Source organism: Corticium candelabrum, chromosome 1 (assembly GCF_963422355.1).
Source record: "Corticium candelabrum chromosome 1, ooCorCand1.1, whole genome shotgun sequence".
Classification (NCBI taxonomy): Eukaryota; Metazoa; Porifera; class Homoscleromorpha; order Homosclerophorida; family Plakinidae; genus Corticium; species Corticium candelabrum.
The window spans coordinates 13,327,155-13,350,984 of NC_085085.1; the positions used below are offsets into that span (position 1 = coordinate 13,327,155).

A 23,830-nucleotide genomic window follows, 5' to 3' on the forward strand; every position below is an offset into this window, starting at 1 on the left:
TATCTGTTCTATTTGCTTGCACTCCACCCATGCACTCACAATATTTGTATAGGAGAAATGATTGACAGCGAATTGTTTTCTTTCAACTATTTCTGTTATTGCTTGTGGTTTGGTTTTTGGTGCCAAATTGATAAGAAAACTAGAGTACTATAAGCACAAATTAGAACCACGTGGGGTACCAAAGAGGTTATGCAATGTTCAATGTTGACTGAAGTTGGCATGATTGTTTTGAAACAATTACTGAAGAACTGTATTTTCACATATTCTAAGATCAGCAATTGTTAATCTGTATTGCCGTGCATTTCATTAAACAAGTCAAATAATGGCCCTTTTGTTGCATTATAATATTAATTAATTAAAGTTATAAGTGACATCAATATTGTACAGTATGTGTATCTGAATGCATGCATTCAAAATTCCAAATTAAACAAATGAAAAACCAGTCGTACACATCCACACACAGAAACAGCTCTGAAAAGAAACAGAAGTAAATATTTGAATGTCTGGCTATAGGTGTGCTGGTCTCACTATAAAACTATTTAGGTTGTTGGCCAAGAACATATGGTTGTGGCACTAAAATATCTTGATGACTGTACGGTTTGAAATTAGACTCAGCTTCCACAAAGTTCTGTGTAGGAGAGTCACTTTATCTGATTGATGTTACATAGTTTCTAGTCCTAATACAATTCACAAGTCCTAATACATTACCACATGGACACATGCTGAATCACAACAACTCTATCTTCTAGACAGTTCTGTGGATATCTAAACAAAACAAACTGCACCAGTTGCATAAAAATATACTACTAGTGCTTCTGATATATGTGCCTACACAAATGGAAACAAAGCCAGCCTTTCATGTCACTCCATATGGAAAATTAAGGGTTGTCAAATTCGCAAATCTGATATCATACTACCTACACACAATGTACACTAATAATACAGCACATAATACCGTTAATCTGACCATTACCTATCATACACTAACATACACATTTAGCTAGACAATAATAAACTGATATACACAAGGAGTCACGTGAATCTCACATGACCATACCAGGAGCAATCACATCAACAAATGTACGTGTTCCTTTAGATATTTTTTGCTTGCAAACATACTCTACATTGTTTCGTGCTGTTACAATATCTTACATGTCTTTGTGTGGTTGTGCTGTTGCCACAGCCTTCAGAGCAAGACTTGAAAACGTTGACTCTTGAAGCGGTACACTCTTGTTAATAGCTTCATTTATGCGAGCACAACTGTATTTCTCTTCTCGTTTAAATTTTGCTTTGATTTGCTTACGAGTCCGTCCAGGAAACATGCCAACCATAAGACTAAAATCAGTGCCCACTTTACTAAGAGCTTCATACAAACGCTCCGTCTCCTCCTTGGTCCATGCTTTAGTAGTAGAAGTGCGCTTACGAAATGAAGCAGATGTGATCAATGGACCTTCCTCTTCCTGAACATCACCATCACTGGGTAGATCAATCAAGCGCGGCCTTGTTGGCTGCAAGACTAAACTTTCCTGATCAATGATAATACTTCCATCAGGTCCAACTTTTACTCGAGGCACAACCATGTCACTATTATCATTGCTAATGTCTTCATTATCTGGTTGTTCGGTTTCTGTTTCTGTTTCTTTGAGATCTTTTTCAAGTCTGGTCTTGCTGTACTTTTTCCTTCCACCGTCACTGATTGTCTTTTTCATTGGGTTACTCTTTGGATTATAGTACAGAAGATCACACATCTTCAAGTTCATTGTGTCTGACGGCATTTCTTTGCATTTTGACATGGATCTCTTCTTCGTTTGACTTTTTTCCTCATCTGCCGTCCTAGCAACTGCTTCAGTAACTTCTTCACTTTGACAAGTCCCTGATTTATCCGGTGGCGTAGTAACACCTTCAGAAGACGTCTGATAGACTTCATCTCCACTCATCACAGAATCTCTGTTTTGTTCTCTTTCCTTCCTACCGTGCTGCTGTCCGGTTGCTTCCTTTGTTCTTTTTGCAGAAGCAACAGCAATATTTGGTACAGGTCTCTTTCTTCGATGTGCACCTGAAGATCTAGATTCTCTAGCCAGTGAAGTGGTTAGACCGTCACTAGACACAGTTGATGATGGTCCTGCCTCATTTCCACCTCGTTCCGGTTGCTGCATGGAAGTAGTAACATCACCTTCGTCAGGATCAGAGCGACTCGTCTGCCTAGTTCGCTGTGGCAGTGTTGGCTTGAAACGCATCGTCCCCACATAAAATTCAACATCACTCATAGATTTCAACGTGATCGATAATGTCGCATCTTGCTCCGCATCCTGTGACTCCCGAAATGCGTCAAGCTCTCGTCCGGAGATTGTAAGGGACTGCACATATCGTGTCTTGGGCATATGGAGAATTTTTGTTTGACACACTATGCAGCGACGAGATTCTCGGCACAGTTGGTAATGTGAGCCATTCTGTCACCGGACAAGCCTTGGAAGTAGAAATATTTGGAAGGTCGCATGCGAAGGTATAGTTATAAGCTCGAAGATGTTCGTATTCCTGTTTTTATATTGAAATATGTCTTATATCTAGGTACGGATATTTCATGAATGTGTGTAATTTCCCGGTTACGTCATGTTTTGTCCATGTGCAGGACGACTATGTTTCCACAGCGAACAGAGTGCTAATGAAGCTGACACAAAGAAGTCTACGCTTTCTGCTAGTGTGATTGTGTCGACATTTGTAGCATTATTCTGCTGTTTAGGTCAAACTGCTACTTCTGCCAACAGCGGAATGAGAGTACAAAGTTGGTCTTCCATCGTGAATTTACTACACGTTGTGTTGATACTAGTGTTCAATTATACTCTAAGAAATGTCTTAAATTGATTAATGAAGACACAAAAAAATGATCCAAGTTTAGTTAGTGGTCATATGTTGAAAGTGAGTTTGTTTGGTTCTTACAGCTAGGGAACATCTATGTAGTTTTGCTTTCAGTGTCACAGAAAGCACCAAACTCTAGGAGGGTTAGTACTTATAAATATTCCCTTTAGTGACTTGCTTTCAGTGTGCAGGGAATGATTGCAAAACTATTCATGCTCACAATTTCACACCTACACAAGAAAGCAGTCTTTGAGTGTGTTCACACTTTCTTACACTTTGTGACAACATTTCAGTTTGTGTTGTCCACCATCACAATATACAGTATTGATGAGGAGACAATGGTAAAGAAGCAAACAATTAAATTTTAATCACCATTTGATATACTCGGTTTTCAATTTGTAAATCAAGTACATGCAGGATCTATTGTAAAGATATATGTGTACCTTGATAAACATCTTTACCATAACAGTGATGAAAGGTGTGCACTGATCAACTGTTTGAAGTGCTTGATTGTCTGCTGGTAGCAATCGTGTGGTAGTCTACATTTGCATCGTGCAAGAGTTACAAATTTCATGCTTACAATCAAGAGTTTGAGTAGATTTTCTAACGTTCTATTATAGACATAAAGATAGTAAATTATATAAAACTGATAATGCATTAGTAGTTTAATTTTGTCATTTTTGTTCTTCAAAAACTGTTGAAATCACAAGAGTGACATTTCATAGTGGTCGGTGGAAAGTTTGTTTGTGTACAAAGTAGTTTAATTAAATAGTGGATTCTTGTCACAAAGATTTTCTGAGGTACAGTACAAGTATGGGTTATCTTATGACTACTGTGCTACATGGCTTTTACTAGCACAAGGGGTGGGGTTATCACTCGAGGCAAAGCTGAGGGCTATAACCATGCTCAGAGTGCTGGTGAAAGCATATAGCACTGGTCACGTGACATGTATATCAGTGAGAGTGCAATATTAACTTACTACATCTTGCTGTACAATGCGGCTTATACACCATGTGTATAAGACCACTCATGACTGGTCGCACGTCACATGACCATGGTATGAATAGTATGTAGTAAATGTCCCAACTTATTTATTGAATGGAAAGATGGTGTGATTGTTATTAGACTTATTTTTAGAAAGTCTGTACAATACGTCCTCACTGTTTTGTCTAACTTTGGCATAATAAGTTGCTACTTGTAGGCTCTCACATCATTAGCCTTTATTGTGGCTGTTGTGTTGATATTGAATTGAAAGTCTTCTGTGCTGGCTAGTCACGTAAGGTTTCTTAATTGATAGTTCACTTTATTTAGGTCAAAGAGGTACAGCCAGCCAGCCAACAATACCAGCAGTGCAGGTGCCTGCAGTTGCTAACCCATATGGTCCAACTTCAAACGCTATTTCAACATCAGGAAGTGTACCCAACCAACTGATTCCACAAGCGAGGCATGTTGATGTTCCTCTAACGTCTATATCAGCCATACAGCAGTCGGGGTCAGTGCAAGCCTACTCGATGGGAGCCTCAGAAACAGTTAGATCATACCAACAAAGTGTTCATCCCACACACGTGACGATAGCATCACAATCAAATTCGACATTGCCTACATCTGTGACCAGTTTAGGTCAACCCGAACCGCAGATGCATAGTTATAGAGCAGTGACATCTGGTTTGCAACCTCCAATGGCTGGTGGAGCAGTCTCTGTTGCTGCAGCTTCCGTGTCCACCATCGGTATGGTGCCACAGTCCATTGTGCAATCTGTTCCAGCATCTACGACAGTGCAATCCATGATAACTAGAGTAGCTCCAGTAGCTAGCGTTCCTGTTCACTCAACTATGGCATCGTCTCTTCCTCCGAGTTTTGATGGTACCATGGCTATTGCCCAACCACCTCCACACATGTCGCAATCTCAACTACCATCTACTTCAACTGTGCCGACCACCGGATCTCTGTCTGTGTCATCCACATCGGGTAGTACGACCGAGGAGCAGCTGTATATGGAGAAAGTAATGCTTGTTGTGATCAGCGTTTACTTTGATGGTGCAATTGACATTTGTGATATTTGAATAGCTTAGTCAACTGTCGAAATATATTAATCCAGTCAAGAGGATGTTGGTTCGAATGAGCCGAGATAAACGTAAGTGACCTGATATGATATGCAGCCGAGTAATATCAGAGCTAATGGAAATGTTTAAGAAATGTGCTGACTGGAAGCTTGAGTTTATGGAAGCTTGAGTTTAGGATGTAGTCGAACAGTTTTCAAGAAATAAAATTCAAGGCTATTTTACCATTATTTTAAGTTAAGTTGTTTGCTAATACATGCAATAGTTAATACAAAAACAGTTCAATTTTAAACTAAAGCAAACAGATAAATATTCTTTAGGTGATAAAAATGAGTAAACTGGGCATGTCAAAAATTGATTTTGTCTTGGGCCCCTGGACGTTGATACCCATAGTACAGTACCTGACTTCAATTTATCAAATCCTCTCAAGTCATGGTAGTGTCTGGTCATATTTATAAATGAGATCATGTAGCAAGTAGGAAATTGGCTGATAAATAAACCACCAGGGAGAGACCAAAGAGAGAGGAATTGGCAAGAAAGAGGTAGTTGACTGTTAATGAAATTAATGTGTTGTACTATGATAAGCCAGAAATATCAATTGGAATTATCGAATGCTTGAAGACAAGTCAATGGCATCAACATGCAGCTGCTGTTATAGTCAAGTGACATGGAAATTGTTGTCAGTTGATGCATGAATACCATGAACAACAATGCTCTTGAAATGTCTACTTTGGCAGAGTGGACCTTTCTATGAATATCTTATTTTTGTTCAACTCAAAGTTATCTTTCATATTTCTAATACACCTTGCCTCTCTCTGAATCTGTAATTATAGATAGTTGTGATAATTACAGTTTACTGGATACAAAGCAATGAAGCGATTTGAATATATCACTGAAACAAATTTGCATTATAAAATGAAAATAAAACATAACTAAATAGCTAATTTAGAAGTACTAGCTCCACCAAATAGCAACTGTATTGGAGAACACATGATAATTCCATTGCCTCTAGGCTCTCCACGAGAGATACAGAAGTTGAAAAGTCTGTTAGAGATTCTTGAAAATCCGCAAAAGAAGTGTGATTTCTACTGGTGTGTTTGAGGTGTCTCTTGAAGTTATTTTGTCGGTTTTTGTCTCCAGAGTGCAGATGAGCGTTCTAGAAACATGTGAAACTGTGCTTAGCAGATTGATTAGTGAGGTAACGAAGATATCAGTATATTATGTGATACTTGATTGTATGTATGTCCTTTGGCATCTTTCTTATCAGGCATCAGTACAGTCTCCAACAGTTCACCCTACAACTACTGTTGCAACTACACAGCCAGAAGTTACTGCACCTCCCGCACCACCAGTTAGTCGAGGTGGAGTACAGCTTCTTGTCCCTCTTATCAAGACAGTTGCAAGACTATCCGAATCTCCAACCCTTGCTCACAACATGCAGATGGCATTCAACCCTGCACTGAGGACCATTGATGGGCCAGTGAAAAGGTAAGCATGCCTGCATGACACAATGTTGTGACTATTTGAGAGAAATGTAAGTATAGTTCATACTAGTAGCCGGTTTTGCTACACGTAACCGATGCAAAACAAGGTGAAGACAGCAACAAACATTACAACTGACTAGTATCTCGTAATATTTGAGTCTATACTGTACAGGAAGAGAACAGCTGGCATTGTAGATTTCCTATTGAAAAACTGTTATTAATTAACCCAAGGCAGGCATGCACTAAGGTTACAGTAACACCTGGCCAGGCCTCAACTCGAAGATTAGCCCTATGTGGGCGGGTTGATAGACGGATGTGGGCGGTATTAGCTGATTCCTAGGTCCTTAGTTACAGTAAAGGGTTAGTGAGAAAACAAGTACAGTCTATACATAACTGGTGTAGAACTAATGAGCAAGAGAACAACTGGATAACAGCCAAGGGTTTAGCACTTTAGTGCTTCTTGGTATTTTGTAGTAAGAAGTGTGATGTCAAATTACTGCATTATGCATAAGGGACAAATTGCTGGTGTTATGAGTAGCAAAGTGGTGGTTCTGAGAAGATTTGAGTCAACAGATGATAAAGTGACACATGTGTGGTTAACTAGAGTGGAATAGGGGTGGGATTATGTTTCTTGGTCATCTTGTCCTTTTTGTTTGTCACATTAGAATGATTTTCAAACAAGGATTGTGTTAATTATCAACTGCTCTTAATAATGTTAATGTGACATGTCACCATCTGGTTTCTTACTAGTGGAGAAGACTACTTTTAGTAACCTTGTTTGGGGTACTGTAGTAGGGTATTTCTTTGTACTTAATACAGCCAGTGATCTTATTTCCCACAATGACAAATGTAACTCAGTTTGGTCTATTGCAGACAACATGTTCCAGATGAACCCTTTCCTGAAGAAAGGCTTCCAAAGAAGAAGCGTACTGATTCCAGTGAAATTAAATGTATTGAAACAACTTCAGAATCAACTGATATTTTCCTGCTACATTGCAGGTAGTGGACTGCCCCAGGTGGTTGAAAAGGAGCTTCGACACATCAAACAAGTTGGCAGGTTTCGTGTAGAAGTTACATCGTCGAATGAGTCTCCACTGGCAATGATGACAGGGACAACACTAAGTTTTTCATATGGTAAGCTCATAGTTCATGCCCATCCATGTTGTAAGTTTCTTTGGCGACAATTGGTGAGAATCACACATGCACACACACACACACACACACACACACACACACACACACACACACACACACACACACTGCATGCAACTTCATAATTATCATTCACAAGTGTCTTGTCTCTAGTTGCTTCCCCTTATGTTCCTCGAGTTGAGGTGCAGATTCCTCATGATTATCCCACTCACTGTCCACAGTTGTTACCAATGAAGTCTTCCATAGCACAAAACTGGGCAGCTGCATATTCCGTATTGCAAGCACAGTTACGAAACTTGCCCGGACGATTCACATTGACACAACTTCTTGGAGCATGGGTATGATACAGTCTTTTGTTGTGTTGCATATACTGACATGTGCACATTCAAAACTCTAATTCACCCATCCATCTGTTTGTGTGTTTGTTACTGGTAGCTTGTGGATTGAATTGTTGATTTATCTGAAGTAGCCAAAGTCATAAAAACTCCAATAATGTTAGAATAAGATAGTCTCGCATAGCCAGACCCTTTCCCCACTGCATCATACTTCCGGGGTATGGAGGTATGATGCATCGGGAAAGGGTCTGGCTACGGGAGTTTAGCTAAGCATGAGAATGGTTATTTTGTAGACGTTTAATTAATGTTATGTGACTTCAACATGGTAAGAGTAGATGCTTTCCGACAGAGTTAACTCACTAAGGAAATATCTAAAGTCACCGTAGCAGTTTGCTATGTTGACCCATATCATCTTAGAATGAAGGCAAGGCACACCAAGAACACATGTTTATATACTGTTTAGTGTTCATGTGTACTTGGCTCCTCTCAGCAGTTTGATGCTATCCATATTGACAATAACTAGTAGTTTCCAAGTGTAAAACATGATATGGACAGGCAACGACCACCACTCTTTAGTGATACCATAACTAGAGTTCTTCTACTGCATGCTGCATATTTTGAGCTTCGTACCAGACTCTCATGCTGCCATGTTCCATTGAGAAGTGTTGTCCTGTCATACACAACACGTGAGGGGTTTTATTGCTAACAGTTGAAATGTGCAACATCCTTGGGTTTTCCTACTAAGCAACATCAAAGAGCTTTACTGGATGCATAGCGACCCTGCTGAAGTTTTGTGCATGTACTGTAGCCATTGTACTCAGTGACTGGTACAATGTCTACATTGACAGGGAACAACTTGATGAGCTATCTGTATAGATTTGTAATTAAACTTAACATCCTTTGCATGCACACAAAGTCCTACACTGTCATTCATAGTAATTAGGTTGTTCCTATTGCAGGACCTGTCAGTTCGAAGTGTCGGACCTCAGTGATTGAAGAGTGATCAGAAACTCGTGATCAGAAACTCTTATATTACCGCTGCTAGTAGTAGGTAATTAAATTTAAGAAAGCATACTGCCTTGGATGGGCGTGTTCGTGTTGCTCATTTCATGAGTTTACTCGGAAATCTTGCTGATGCTGTCACATCTGATTTTCTATTTCAGAGTTGTCTATAACTCTCTCTTGTACTAGAAACGAAATACAACTCGATTTGTACGCAGTGATTGATTCATTATTAATTAAGCATTTTGCCAGATAGACAGTTGTGGCTTGTGAGCATCTCAGACGAGTTACCTTGTTGAGTATCCATTGAGCGTCTTGTCTAGATCTCATCACTATCTCTTCTATTCTCTCAGGATCGTCCTCGTCCTCGTGGCTTTTGAAACCTTGCCTAACGTGATGCTTATAATATGGCTGCACCTCCTTCGGCAGTAAAGCGACGCAGCGCAGTAGATGTCTGTACAATGCGGTAGACGACATGACGATTTCATATACGGGGACTAAGCGTTTCCGCGCCAAGCCAATGACGACGGCGCTCCTAATTCTATTTTGGTGAGAGTGGCGTTTCCTGGGAGACCGGTCGACAGTGTGATTGGCGAGATGTGGAAATAGGCGACTCGTCATACTGTTTCGAACGGTTCACGATCTCCACGAGCACGACTGCACCTCCAAAAAGTGAGATCGAGCAGTGGGGCCCCTCAGCGGTATCAATGGCTTCGCATGACAACCTGACGCTTGAAACTTCTCGGATGTTCAGACCAGGAAACTTTCCGTCGTGGGCGAGACCGGGACTTGGTAGACGAGGTCGAACATCGTATTCGAAGCCACTGTGCCGGGATAAGATCAAACCGGTCGATACTGTCAGTTGTAGAGCAGGAAAGAGTGGAGAGAGTGTGACGGATAACAAGCTGTCACCGCGCGACAAGGAGTTGGCGTTCTTGAAGTCGCAGCACAGCGACGTGTTGAGGGGGTTGCACGGCGAAATCGAGAGGTTGAAGGCGGAGAATAAAGATCTTCAGTTCAAACTGGTGATGACCGACAACAGAGAGACGAGGAGTGAGGAGACTGGTAGAGATATGACTTGTGTTCTTGTGTCGAGTGTTGAAATGATGTCGTTTCTGTGTGAAAGGAGAGGGGAATGTGATGATAAGAAGTTGTAGTCAAGACCGTGTGAGTATTGATTTGAGGCAAGAACGGGAAGGTAATTGACCCACTTGTCGGTGTGTCTAATGGCTCATCAATACAGACGCGAGCTGTTGCAATGCGCTGCGTGTATAGTATTTGAAAGGATGGCGTCCGCATTTGGGCATTGGTTACCCATTTGTATGGCTGGATAGCTTGCAGTTTCTTGACACAAGCGAGTTGGATGTGCTACTCACATCTGACTGTACTGGTAATGCATGTTAGGTAAACATGATTAGGAGTATGGCCACACCTTTGTGGGTTTGTGTTGGTTTCTGTATATGTTGCAATCTGTCTAATCAGTTACTTATTTCATACCTTTGGTTACCGCTAAGTTGCCTGTCAGGCCCATTACCCAGTTGGCATTTTCAAGAAAATTGTAGGAGTGAGTGTTCATGACTCATGAGTGAAGCATTGAATGAGGCATTGAATGGGGCATTCAAACTGTACTAAAGTGGTATTTTTGGTCTTAGTCAGTGACTTCTTTCTAGGGCAGTGTTATTCTGGTTGTGACCTGATCTCACCTGGTATAAACTGACATTTTCTTGTGTAAACTAGAAAACTGGGTTTAGTTAAAATTTCCTTGGTTTTAGAGTGAGGTTTTCGTTTCAGAGTGAATTTTGGAGATGATCTGGTTTCCACTCAAATGAATTCACAACCGATCATTTGTAATCTAATTATTTCAATTTTAGTGGAAGTTTTAGAATATGCAGTTAGGTATGTTTTTTGGTCTTCCTGGCTTTTCTTACACCTTGCGTGTATTGCTAGTCGAATGTGTTTCACTAGCATAGCAGCCAAGTAATAAATGACTGGTCACATTACCATGCAAGATGTCAGAGCATATCATATGACCAACCTGTTTGATTCAGTGTACTGTAAATCAATAAATTTTTGTATGTAAAAAGTTTGTAAAATAATGTTCGTAAATTTCTCTCATGCATATTGACACATGCTTGGACACTCAGTGAGGCTCTAGCAACATCCGGGTAGGTGCCTGCCTGACTTACCTACTTTGTTCTCAATATCTAATTGTTACTGGTTTCTTGGCATACAAAAGGTAATTTGTCGACTGGACACTAGCCTGAGCCATTTCTGTCCAACCCAAACAATGAAGATGATCATTCAAACAGCTTTGTATGTGCATCCGCAAATAAAGAGTCCTGCTGTTGTTGCTAGCTATGTTAGTGAGCTTTTGGACTTTGTTTACATAGTCCAATGAGCCAAGCGAATGTCACTCTTGTGCGCTTATTAATTAAGGTTAATTAATTAATTAAAATGACTAAATAAAAACCAAGTAGTTATGGATATTTGGACTTAAGAGTTAGTAAGCAATTTAAGTTAGTAAATTCTTTGCAATTTACAAAATTAAATAGTTTACAAATCTTTATTGATTTGCAGTACAGTAGACCCTTGATTATCCAATCGTGTTCGCAAAGCGGAAATGACGTGACATCACAAGTCCGTTTGTGCAAGCGCAGTGACGACGAGCAGTGATGGCAACGGAAGATACGGAGGCTTCTAGGATTAGTTTCAACTGTTTGGTGATTGTAGTTTGCATATAGTACATGTATTACGTCTTCATGCAATCATATTATCACTAGCATATTGTACATGTTCTAGAGTTTATACGTACATACTGGAACTCAAAAATCGAACTGGAACTCCGAGCTACAGTTAGAACTCTGACGCTTTGATTATCCCTTCTTTTTACTTATCCGACTCCTATTCCTCCACGGCTTAGTCACATAGTCGAGGGTCTACTGTAACTCATTGTAACTGACTTGTGACTGCTGCCAGCGTCAGTGTTATGAGTCAGTCTGCATTCATATTGTGGGAGAGGGGTACTACATGTACTTTGTTATGGTGTGTGGCAAAGGCAGAGTGAGCTTGTAACTGGCACTTGTGCTGATTATCACGAATTCCTATCACAGCATTTTATATTTACTGTCCAGTTAGCTAATGTGTGTGCAGTAACACTAGTAAGTTGATTTGACTTTGGACAGGACCCAATGGAACACTGCTGTGTTGAATCATGCTAGCAGGTCAGGATGGATGGGTTTTGTTCAATATGTTGTGTTTATCTAAATGTCATTTACAATACAAGATAGAGCCATGTAGAACCACACCAATCGGGCTATATAGTTACACTATAAGTTGGTAGTCGTAGAATGATGTGTGACGTAGATTGTAGTGTGACCATGTTCTTATACTCTAGACAAGAAGGCTAAAGACATGCAAAGTTTCTTTGAACAAGAGCTTCAAGACTTGCGGATGTGTCTGCAGGAGCAATTAGAAAAGAACACCAAGCTGACAGAACAGATAGAGCTCATACAAGTAGAACACCAACAGTAAGCAATTTATGCACGATTTCTTGCACTTGTGTCGTTAACGGAAATTTTTTGCAATTTGTACTGTGTATATGGCACAGACTCAAAATACAACAAATACACGGTATTTTCGCGAATAGTGCCCCATGCTCAAATTGTGCTTCATGCTCATGCAAATAATGCCCCATGGTGAGCCTATACGAAATAATAATGCCGCATGCTCGATGAGTGCCCCACTGGGGTAGTATTCAAACTCAGTTGTATGCATGCATGTCAATGTGTACGGGTTGATATGAAATGGACACCCAGCTAGAACGACTGAGTGATGATGAAGATTCAATGTATGCAACAGACCATGAATATGACTCGAGTGAGAGTAGGCAGGGAGTAATGTTAGATTAACTAGTTTGTTTGTGCAGTGTGCTGAACGAACAATGCAACAGTCCTCTATGCTTGCAAAATAATAATGCCCCATGCTTCATGTTTTAGAACTATGAAAGTAGTACCCCATGGGCACTATTCGCGAAAATACAATATACAACAAAAACTGTGCATGCTCAAATGACACATGATCGTTTCTTCTTTTTTTTCGGGTGGTCGGTCTGCTTTTCATGTCAAAAGATCCGAGCATCAAGAAATTCAGTTGGTCTGGCCTAAACACCAGTTGACAGAAGCATGTACATAGCATAAATATACATGATGTACGTAAAGCATATCGTTGTGGTGATGATGAAAGGCGTATATGATTCAACCAACTATAATGTGATTCATGAAACGTCAATATTTTGCATGAACGTCTTGTGCTAATGAAGACAGGTTGTAATTAGTATTGATGTTTGATGACTCACGCTGTGATGTGATTGCATTTGTTATTTCATATTAACTGGGACTATTTGGTCAAGCAAGCAATCAATCAGTAAAAACATTTCTCTAGCAACAATTACAGTTTCAGCAGTGTAATCATTTATTACGTCTGGCATAATAGTAATAATTGTAGACACATGGACACTAATACTATGTACTCAGTGTGATGATGTGAACGTTTGAATAGGTTGTTGGGTCAGTCAATGTCTGGAGTTCCTACTGCTGGTGGGGTGATATTTTTGCCATCTGCTTATTCTCATCATGTTCAGCAACCCGGGCCCACATTGCCACATCTTTCTAGGCATGGACCTGTGCGTCTCGTCTCTCAGTCTCAGTCTAATGAGACGCTGCGTGATCAGTATCAACAACCACAGCAACGTCAAGAATCGATTCCCCCATATAAGTTGAATGGAAGAGGAGTTGCAATGCCTGGTGGAGCGGGTCTGCAGATATTTACGGCAGAGCAGGTGCCACGATTGCCTACACTGCAAGAATGTGAATCTATAATAAGGCATCTTCAGCAAGTGAATGATAAGTTGCAGCATGAGGTATGGTACTTGTTGATATTCATGTTGCATATTGATGCAAGCACAGGTGGACAGACAGACAGACAAGACTGGAAGTATAGATGATGAACTGACAAGATGGACGAGTAGAATAGACAAAAAGGCAGGAAGGTTGTCTCATTCAGTGAGAATCAGTTATAGTAACAAGCAGCAAGCATGAAAGCAAGAAATCCGTCTTATTAAATTTATAACATATACTCACTGTTATTTCAACTTCTCCTTGTGCTAACTAAACTTAGTCACGTGATATGGCAGCTTTCCATGTCTGGCAGACTGCTTAGGGCAGTTTTGGTTAGCCAATCATTGCTTGCTGTTCTAACTGTTGATCAATTTGGGTTAAACTACTAGTAATTGAAGCTGTGTTGACGCTGTCACTTCCACAGCTATGATATGATTATCAAAAGAATTACAAAGTTAGATACTATATTTCAGTTTAAATTAAAGATCTGGATAACATGACCACCGACAGAGATGAAATTTGTGGGGCTGACAAATAGGCCATAAGGATTAGCTTAGTACATGGCAGTGGTCTGTTTGGGGGAGAAACCTTGCAACAACTCAAAGACAGTACTGCTAGACTAGAGTTGTAGCATCAGTGGCAGCAGTCTACACTAGATGCGGGATCCTGATGTATAATCCAATTCCTCATCCAATGGGTGTTGACCTTTACATGAGTTAGTGTAGGAGCAGATTCTGCGTTAACATTAAAATTTTGATTTTCTGACGGCTCCATCATTTAATTTCTTGAGCGTGTAGAAATTTAGTTGATTATTTAATTACTTAAGTAGGTTTCTAGGTACACTACATGCACAAGAACACATCATTTTCTAATACACACAGCACATGATATGTGGCAGTGCAGGGACTCCACCAAGTGCAGTGTGGACGCTCAATATCGTCGGAATGTGGATTTGATCGATATCTGATCCATTATCCAGATGTTTCTGGTCTAGTGTGGACATGGTTTTAGTTGTACGGGGATATTTAGTGAAATCCAAGCTCTAGCCGAATGCTTGGACGGGAGAGTTTAATTAATACTTCACTCTGTTTTTCTCTTCCCATTATGTTCTGTGCTAACGGTGATTTGCTTGGTTTAGCTCATCAGTGTGCGATCAGATCTCAGAGATGTGCTGTATTCTAGCAAATGGACACCAGATGCATTTCTGTTGGCAAAGAGATATGTAAAGGAGAATAGTCTGTGTGGAGCAGACCGGTAGGTATCTCTCACAAACTAATGTGACAATCTGAGAGATATATATCAAAGTATGTGCTTCTAGCAACAAGCCACCTAACCAAAATATCTACGGTCAAAAGCGTGAATTGCCACACCATGCTCACAAAGCAGTCGATGGTGTGTCACTCCCACCTCTCAAACCCAATCTAGAGAACCGTGTGGCAGATAGACATCGAAGACAGCAGGCTACACAGAAGGCGATATTTAGACGAGAGGTGCTTCAGTGACTGGTTCAGCCTTGTAACTAAAATGTATTTGAAAACGTAAACGTGTATAATAACGTTCGATTTACACTGTCAATTGATTGAAAATGTTGATAAGTAAACTTTTTACTGCCCTCTCAGTTTCATTTTGGACCTTAACCTTTGCCAGTGTAATTACAGCAAGAAATCACTTTGCACTGGTTACATGTACTGGCTTCTTGGTCGTCGGTTACTTTTTATTCCATCCTAAGTAACTTTTGATTCCACCAAACAATTGTCTGAATCTACTGGTTTTGTTGATGGCACTGGCTGCTGATTTGTCTGATGGGTTTTCATGTTCATCATTTTGATTATCCTCATCTCTACTGCTAGTTTCTTCTTCATAATCCGAATTACTTTCATGTTGGTTGGCATCTTCATCTCCATCATAGTCACTTCCTTCCTCTCTTTCAATTTCACTTGAGCAATGATTTTTGTTGTTTTTATTATCCCGACTCTTGGAGTCTATACTTGCACCTGAAGCTGACTTTTTCGTTTGCTTCATCTGTTGTGCTTGTGCTTGAATGCTTTCTGATTCATTGCCTTCGTCATCATGTTCATCTAAAGACTCATTGGCAGACTCGAATATATAGCTTGAATCGCTGTCCTCAGAACTTTCATTTCCTTGATAATCAGAGTTCCGATGCGTTTCTCTGTCCTTCATGCGCTTGGGGTGTGATACTTCTGTCGATATTAAATGTCTTTTCTTCCCCTTTAGATCAGTCTTGTTATTGACTGTATCTTGTTTCTGAAATTCTTCTAGTGATGGATAAAGTCGATTCTCTGCTTGGCGATGGTGATGACCAGGCAGTTGCTTGGCAATGGGTGAGGTAGTATTCGAATGACTGCTCGCTGTCATCACTTCCTCAACAGTTGTTGTCATGGCTGATTCAGCCGGTAAATGGGGAGATCCTTGACCACTTAACATAGTCACATAATTTGTTGTCTCAGTTGGGATGTTAGATTTTTCCATTTCTTTGTGTGCAGATGTAAGAGAAGGCAGAGATACCTGGTGATCAGTAGGTTGCACTAATGACGACTTAAATGTCTGAGGCAAGTGAGTGATGTGTGGAATCTCTCGACTATGAGGTACAGTTCCTTCTAGCCTTGACATCGGTTGCCAACCTGCATGAGATGTAGGAGACAATTCTTCTTGGACTGATGACACTGCAGCATTATTAGCACATTTGGGCATGCTCGATCCATAATCAGCATACCTAACAGCTCTTGGAGTTGGACAAGTCGAGCTCAAACCAAAAACAACTGTTGGTTCCTTTATCTCTGCATTTGCTTGTGCTGTAGACGACTCACTAAATGTTTGAGCCCAGTGAGGGATGTGTGGAATGTCTTGGCTACGAGGTACCGTTCCTTCCAGAATTGACATAGGTCGAACTGACGATGCTGCAGCATTACTAGCATATTCTGGTCTGCTTAATCCATGATCAGCATACTTAATAGCTCTTGGAGCTATAACAGTTGAGCTCGAAGCAAAAACAGCTGATGGCTCTTGTGACCTATCATCAGACAGTCTGCGACTTCCATGCAGTTGACTTCCATGCAGTTCACCTCGATTCTGTTCACTCAAGTATGCCTTTGACTCACCGGATGAGCTCCAATACTCAACCAAATCCAACAGACTCCACTCCATCCTAAGTTCCATACACCAGTCAATCAGCAACTGAAGGTTGTCCGGCCCGACCACACCCATGTCACCCAGCATGCGCAAAAATTGTTCAACACTTTCCACATCATCCCGCCTTTTCTCATTGAGAGGACTCGTCGCTACCATAATACGCAGGTTGCGCGGTCCAATACGATCGTATAAACGCATGAGCATACTGTTGTAAGCCTGAGGATCTCCATATCCTTCTTCTCTCCAATAATTCAATTCTCTTGACACATTAAATGGCAGCGGTTCGTTCCTACTGTCACTTTGACTTTCTATGTACTCATCAATAAGCTCGACTGCTTCAGAACTTCTTCCGCTGAGTAAGTCTCTCAGTAGGGACAAATACTGAGCATCTCCTGCGCACATGGCTCGCGTGTTCTGGAGAAAATTGATGGCGTGAGCGACTTCTTCGTGTTGAGGACGCTGATGGCCGTCTTCTAGTTGCTGCACACATTCTCGAATGTGATCCGGTTTTAGGACAGCAGACAACTTAATTTGGAGCCTCAGAAAGCTGCCTAAAGAATAACCGAGCATTTATTGAGATGAAACGTACAGCTGAAGATGTCTGACTTCGCGCATGCTCATTGGTAAGGTCTGAAGATGGGGAAGAAACAGCATCAGAAGGATAAGATGTAGATGGTTTGGAGTGTATCTGATGAAATTTTTTAATGAATTTTGTTTTTAGGTACATTACGTTTAGTGAATGGACGTCATTCTACGGAGGCAAGAAGGCTGGTAGGGGCGCTAGCTAGAAGTCACGTGTGTGTGTGTGTGTGTGTGTGTGTGTGTGTGTGGTGTGTGTGTGTGTGTGTGTGTGTGTGTGTGTGTGTGGTGTGTGCGTGTGTGTGTGTGGTGTGTGTGTGTGTGTGTGTGTGTGTGTGTGTGTGTGTGTGTGTGTGTGTGTGTGTGTGTGTGTGTGTGTGTGTGTGTGTGTGTGTGTGTGTGTGTGTGTGTGTGTGTGTGTGTGTGTGTGTGTGTGTGTGTGTGTGTTGTGTGTGTGTGTGTGTGTGTGTTGTGTGTGTGTGTGTGTTGTGTGTGTGTGTGTGTGTGTGTGTTGTGTGTGTGTGTGTGTGTGTGTGTGTGTGTGTGTGTGTTGTGTGTGTGTGTGTGTGTTGTGTGTGTGTGTGTGTGCGTGCGTGTGTGTGTGTGTGCGTGTGTGTGTGTGTGCGTGTGTGTGTGTGTGTGTGTGTGTGTGTGTGTGTGTGGTGTGTGTGTGTGTGTGTGTGTTGTGTGTGTGCGTGCGTGTGTTGTGTGTGTGCGTGTGTGTGTGCGTGTGTGTGTGTGTGTGTGTGCGTGCGTGCGTGTGTGTTGTGTGTGTGTGTGTGTGTTGTGTGTGTGTGTGTGTGTGTGTGTGTGTGTTGTGTGTGTGTGTGTGTGTGTGTGTGTGTGTGTGTGTGTGTGTGTGTGTGTGTGTGTGGTGTGCAGATAGCTTTGTAGTCTGGTCTATCTTATGCAGGGGTAAGTGAAGGAGAAAAGGCCGCGTTCAGAAGACTTCCATTTTATTGCTGCAGGTTTTCTAGTTACCAGAAACTGAGATGTGCACAGTACACTTGTTCGTCGCTATTTACTAACCCGTTTATCTGGTGTCTATTTGTGTGGCTGTCTGTTTGTTTGTCTATTTGTTTGTGTGTCAGACTGTCTAGTTGTCTGGTTGTCTGGTTGTTGTTTACCTGTTTTTTTGTTCGCCTGTCTCACTGCCCTAGAGGTCAGTATCTATGTACATATTTGAACATATTTGCAAATACTTCTTCTTGCAGTATTTCCATGCAGCCTTTTGAGCACCCTTACTGCAGTCCAGATGGCTTGGTGTTCGATCTGCTGTGAGTGGCTGATGCATTTGTCTCATAACCATAGTTAATTGTCATGTATGTGGCCACTGCTAGTAACATCATGCCATATTTGAAGAAGTTTGAACACAATCCAGTAACAGGAGAAGTAATATATGTGATCATAACTTCGTTTAATTAAGTTTGGTGGATAGCATCAGGGCTTGTGTTTTATAGCCAATGGAAGCAAAAGCATTGGTCAAACTTACTTTCCACAAGAATGCTGATGGTACATACATAGTATTACAATTCATATGTCATAGTGTGAAGTACTAGCTTTGTGTTTCAAGGAAAGTTTCATTGTCCTGTCACATTCAAAGTGTTCAACGAAAATACACACATAGTCGCAGTTAAAACAACTGGCAATGTTTATGCATACGAGTGCATCGAACGTCTTAACGTGAAGCCGAAGAATTTTCGTGATTTACTCACAGATGAACCTTTTTCAAGAAGCGATATTATCGATATCCAAGTAAGACACGCGATCTCTGTGTTATCACCCTCATGATTTATAGTCTCTGTCAATGTTAGGATCCTTCAAATTTAGATAAATTTAATCTATCAAATTTTCATCATTTGAAGAACAACCTGAAGCTGGAAGACGAGGGTCAGAATTTGCTACTTTATGTACACAGTCCGTACGACAGCGATCATATTCTGTAATTAAAAACAGAGGTTGCAAAGGCAATGCAAGATCCTTTGTATCACCTGAAACGGCCTAATGCAGAGACGAAGATGATTCTTGGGGAACTATATCAAGACTATAAAGCTCCTGTATGTATGGACGGTTAGGTAAATGGTCTCTTACATGATGGAATTTGTGTGTTTGTAGGAGGTTCAAAAGGAAGCTATCAAGGTGAAGGCTACCGACAGAACAGCGGTAAGCATTTGTATTGTGCTGTGTGTACCTGTGGGCGTGGCCATGTGTGTGTGCACCTGTGCATGGATGTATGTTTACAGCTCTAAATTAGATTGTCCAGTCTATAAATGTGCTGAATAAACTGTAATATTATGATAGCACATGGTGTAATGACAGTTCTTGTAACTCTTGAATATGGATGTAGCAATTGCATATTCCATTAGGGCATGTTTCCACAAGCACATGAGCTAGTAGCCTTGAACTTCCAGACCAGAGAGGGCTCGAACTCTAGTCTGGACCAAGTCGATACTAAAATGATTTTGGAAATAGCCTTCTAAGCCAATCAGCTTCTTACAACTGGAATGTCGGTTGTAAATTCTGATTGGTTTAGCAGTAATTGGTTATGCTACGTGCACTAACCTTGATTAGGCGTGTGTCTTATCCTCATGGGCGGCTAAGTGCACACCAGAGCCATGATGAAGACTCTGGTGCGCACACACATCTTACTTTTAGTTTCAGCTTCAGTTCTTCGATATTTTCAAGCCTGAGGTGAGAGGACATGCACAGCAGCGTCGCTAGACCATCACCTTTGACAACTGGTTGAGTGGTAGTCTCGCCAGTTGAGCGGTTAGACTAGCTAGCGGTCTGCCGAAGAATCAAAGAGTCGTGGTTTCATGCCGTCCACCAAGATATCACCGCAAACACTGCAGACATCTCTTCTTGTTCGTGAGATCTCATGGCATTTACAAATGATATGTTGATCTAGGTAAAACAATCCTACACTGGTAGACTACCATTTAGCATCGCTTTTGATAAATACTTCCGAAATCATTTTAGTATCGACTTGGTCCAGACTAGAGTTCACACGCTCTCAGGTCTGGAAGTTCGAGGCTAATGCACTAATTTAATTAACAATTGGTTTAAACTAAACTGGTTCAAGGGGTGGAATTGACCTATTTCAACCTGCACTAAACCAGTTATATTCGAAAGTTTGTAGGTTTAGCAAAGTTTTTTAGGTTCAACTATCACGTGACAGTAGTGCGCTTGCTTAGTTAATTAGTTGGCTTCTAGATGACGTCGTTTTTGATGATATTGACTATTTTGCTGGTATAGGATTGCCTTGAAAGACGTAAGGGTTGTTAACTAGAGGAGAGAAGTCAGCAGCTACAGAGAGAGAGAGAAGACGGTGTCCTTAGTCATCGTCATGTAAATATCTAGTAGTAGATGCTGAATAAGTGACAACCAACAGTTGCTCTGACTCGGCGACAGAGCAGCCCAATGCTTTAAAACAAGCCTTGCTCAACGAATACTACGGCGTTCGTTTATAAACACTTTTCTACTAGTTTAAGGTGCATCTAGTAGAAACACAGCCTTAGTTGTCTGAGAGTAAAACATACATGTTCATTGGTGGTGTCCACTGATAACTCATTTAGATAACTAGGTACCTAGCATCAACAGATAATGCCTTTTAGTTTCGTAGGATATGTCGACACATAGTTTCAGTTATAACCCAATATGCTTAAATGTGTGGTTTACATATGATTGCTATTAGCAATTAGTTGGATGCGTATTTTGAGAAATTTTAGTAATGGATTGATGGTTCTAGCATTATACAGACTAAATTAAACGTTTATATGTACGTAATATGGGTTTGTGGGAATGTATTGATGCACTGTATCCTTTAGTGGCTTGTAATGTCAGTCGTTCTTTAGGCTCATTACTCCACTGGAGCTGTTTCTCGTGCATTCACATCAACTTCTCAGCAAGTTGTTACAGAACACGAAGCCGGTTGGTTTAGTATAGACGACATTTCTATTTTACAAACTGTTGATCGATCGCTTCACAGCTGTCATTGATGATACAACTCTAGTCTATGCGGCAGTTTGCAAAAAGAAACTAAAGGGTGCCAGTTGCCAGTGCAACTCATGTATTGATTTATCTTTGATCTCTTGATGTCTCTAGGGTATGTGAGAATTAGAACAAGCAAAGGAGATATCAATATGGAGCTGCACTGTGACTTAGTAAGATGTCACAATGGCAACACTGTATTGTCCTGTGTGACCATGGCTGTTGTACAGGTTACTCAGACATGTGACAATTTTCTCAGACTTTGTAAACAAGGGTACTACAATGATACAGGTAACAAATGGAAACTGTAGAGTGAGGATGTTATAGACTATGGGATGTTGCACCTGCAAAATTCCACTGTTGTTATGCTTTTATAAATCTAGATGAAGATGACCATACAGCAATTATGCAGCAATTAGAACTATTTGGTGCCTACATGGCTCACTAGCCATATAATTATTATACCAAACTTGGACTGTGACCTCCAGGTCCTTCCTTTTATGAATACAGGGTAGAAGTATTGAAGTATTAAGTGGTATTAAGTGACCCCATAGGGTTGAGAAGATTAGTCAACTAACCACAGTTGCACGGCCCTGTGGGCACTTGATTGACATGCTGGATTTCTCATGTTATTTCACCACTTAGTTAATTAATTTGCAGGTCTAGTGTGTATAACCTTATTTGATTTACCATATTTATTTGTGTTGCAGTATTCCATAGATCAATCAAGAATTTCATGGTATTATTCAACAATATGGATGTAGCTACCCGAATTCTTTCTATACCAATAGTTGTGTTGTCTCGTGTGTTCTGTAGATCCAGGGTGGTGATCCAACAGGAACGGGCAATGGTGGAGAGTCAGCATTTGGGAAAGCATTCAAGGATGAATTCAAGCCAAATCTGACCCATACTGGTAAAGATGAGATTAAGATGCAATCCTGCATATGTTAGTGCCTGTCCTGGTGTCACTATGTATTGGTCTGTACCAGGAAGGGGTATTGTAAGCATGGCCAACTCGGGTCCCAACACAAACAAATCACAGTTGTAAGTCCAGCCACTGATGCAGTCGTCAGGTGTGATGTGACTTCTCTATGTTTTGGTAGCTTCATTTCCTATAGATCCTGTCGACATCTCGACAATAAGCACACCGTCTTTGGCAGGTACAGTAGTATTTAAATGACTGATGTTACTAGATTAAGTTAACCAGTCAGCATCCTAGTTGCTGCAACATCAACACTATGTATCTCACCTCAACATTTATGCATAAATCTGTTCTAATAATACTATCGTTGTGTTCTTTGAGTTACATTTGTTTGATAATGTGTGATCTCTTTGAAGGGTAGTTGGAGGAATGGACACACTGACAGCCATGGAGAAAGTAGAGACAGACAAGAAAGATCGTCCCAAGGTTGGCTGTCTCTGGAAATGAATTCTGATCTTGTTGACAAAAATTAATCACTGTCTGTAGGAGACCATAAAAATCAGAGAGGTAATTGTGTTTGTAAATCCGTTTGATGATATCGAGAAACAGGTAAGGTTCAGGAAATTATGTCGGAGAGTTATAACTGTAGATGCAATTCGATGTAGTTTGCTGAAGAAGATGCAAAGAAACAGCAAGAAAAGGTCAGTTGAGGGAAATAGTCACATGCACACCTGCATGCTCTTACTCACACATGCAAATCAGTTCACAGAGAGTCATGCAAACAAGTTGTAGACACCACAGTCATACAGTACAGCACATGTTGCCAAAACACCCAACCAAGCATAGTTGAAAGTCACTATGGAAATTTTTCTCCCATAAAGTGGTTGAATGCCTCTAGCAGTAAAGCCTTGTGGGGTTTGGTTCTAGCTTGCCAGTCAAGATTCCAGACATACGGATGAATTGTCATCACAGCCAACAGCTAAGGTGTACAGAAAAGGTGTGGGAAAATACATCAAGCCAGCCTCATCATCTACCAGGTCAGAAACACCCCATTTCTGTGGTCTAGTCTTCATTCAGTAGGTGTACATGCTTATTCCACCACTAGTGTCAAACGCCCATCATCACCTTCCTCGTCGAATTCCTCAAAGAAAAGAGTAGTGTCAGGTGACGGAAGATTCAAGGACTTCAGCAGTTGGTGAGGACCTGAAGACTCAATCAGACCACAACCAGGTCAAACAATGAGTTTCAAGAATTGTGTAGATAGAAATGTGGTTGATAGAGAGAAAGAGGGCGTTATGGGAATCACAATGATAAGGAGGCGTTGAATGTGTAACACTGACCCAGCAGACTCGGTTAGTGAGGTGGGCGTCTTGTTTGTTGTTTGGCCAGGAAGGCGTGGTTAAGT

At 40.9% G+C, this 23,830-nt stretch overlaps 6 protein-coding genes across 7 annotated transcripts; 3 read left to right on the plus strand and 3 right to left on the minus strand.

Moving 5' to 3' along the window:
* Nucleotides 1-774: 774 nt before the first annotated feature.
* On the minus strand, nucleotides 775-2,381 carry LOC134176277 (transcription factor TFIIIB component B'' homolog). The gene is made up of 2 exons (XM_062642956.1): nucleotides 1,153-2,381; nucleotides 775-917 (listed from the first exon to the last, which is right to left on the minus strand). Exons 1-2 carry the CDS (start codon nucleotides 2,379-2,381, stop codon nucleotides 914-916), a joined length of 1,233 nt encoding a protein of 410 aa, XP_062498940.1. The 3' UTR covers nucleotides 775-913.
* On the plus strand, nucleotides 2,227-8,988 carry LOC134181965 (mediator of RNA polymerase II transcription subunit 15-like). Its single transcript, XM_062649269.1, has 13 exons — nucleotides 2,227-2,349; nucleotides 2,413-2,503; nucleotides 2,630-2,681; nucleotides 2,741-2,782; nucleotides 4,168-4,859; nucleotides 4,924-4,990; nucleotides 5,929-5,992; nucleotides 6,057-6,114; nucleotides 6,184-6,404; nucleotides 7,274-7,338; nucleotides 7,400-7,534; nucleotides 7,706-7,890; nucleotides 8,847-8,988. Exons 1-13 carry the CDS (start codon nucleotides 2,288-2,290, stop codon nucleotides 8,877-8,879), a joined length of 1,767 nt encoding a protein of 588 aa, XP_062505253.1. The 5' UTR covers nucleotides 2,227-2,287; the 3' UTR covers nucleotides 8,880-8,988.
* LOC134181992 (LYR motif-containing protein 9-like) lies at nucleotides 8,936-9,616 on the minus strand. Its single transcript, XM_062649302.1, has 2 exons — nucleotides 9,181-9,616; nucleotides 8,936-9,074 (listed from the first exon to the last, which is right to left on the minus strand). Exons 1-2 carry the CDS (start codon nucleotides 9,508-9,510, stop codon nucleotides 9,057-9,059), a joined length of 348 nt encoding a protein of 115 aa, XP_062505286.1. The 5' UTR covers nucleotides 9,511-9,616; the 3' UTR covers nucleotides 8,936-9,056.
* On the plus strand, nucleotides 9,461-15,491 carry LOC134181974 (uncharacterized). The gene is made up of 6 exons (XM_062649279.1): nucleotides 9,461-9,954; nucleotides 10,016-10,087; nucleotides 12,284-12,416; nucleotides 13,447-13,807; nucleotides 14,923-15,038; nucleotides 15,103-15,491. The coding sequence occupies exons 1-6, from the start codon at nucleotides 9,597-9,599 to the stop codon at nucleotides 15,284-15,286; spliced, it is 1,224 nt and encodes a 407-aa protein (XP_062505263.1). The 5' UTR covers nucleotides 9,461-9,596; the 3' UTR covers nucleotides 15,287-15,491.
* On the minus strand, nucleotides 15,492-17,567 carry LOC134181941 (uncharacterized). Its single transcript, XM_062649239.1, has one exon. It carries the CDS (start codon nucleotides 17,502-17,504, stop codon nucleotides 15,492-15,494), a length of 2,013 nt encoding a protein of 670 aa, XP_062505223.1. The 5' UTR covers nucleotides 17,505-17,567.
* Nucleotides 17,529-23,773, plus strand: LOC134181950 (RING-type E3 ubiquitin-protein ligase PPIL2-like). Of its 2 annotated transcripts, XM_062649257.1 has the most exons (23): nucleotides 17,530-17,602; nucleotides 17,656-17,705; nucleotides 18,427-18,481; nucleotides 18,728-18,790; nucleotides 18,854-18,905; nucleotides 18,974-19,025; nucleotides 19,087-19,268; nucleotides 19,328-19,403; nucleotides 19,470-19,570; nucleotides 19,629-19,676; nucleotides 21,368-21,443; nucleotides 21,502-21,558; nucleotides 21,618-21,676; nucleotides 21,734-21,794; nucleotides 22,214-22,242; nucleotides 22,320-22,416; nucleotides 22,493-22,547; nucleotides 22,607-22,663; nucleotides 22,842-22,911; nucleotides 22,972-23,034; nucleotides 23,091-23,126; nucleotides 23,353-23,462; nucleotides 23,531-23,773. In XM_062649257.1, the coding sequence occupies exons 1-23, from the start codon at nucleotides 17,571-17,573 to the stop codon at nucleotides 23,622-23,624; spliced, it is 1,575 nt and encodes a 524-aa protein (XP_062505241.1). In that variant the 5' UTR covers nucleotides 17,530-17,570; the 3' UTR covers nucleotides 23,625-23,773. The 2 variants fall into 2 exon arrangements, with proteins under 2 accessions (XP_062505234.1, XP_062505241.1); XM_062649250.1 differs by having other exon boundaries at nucleotides 17,529-17,602; nucleotides 18,427-18,790.
* Nucleotides 23,774-23,830: the final 57 nt, after the last annotated feature.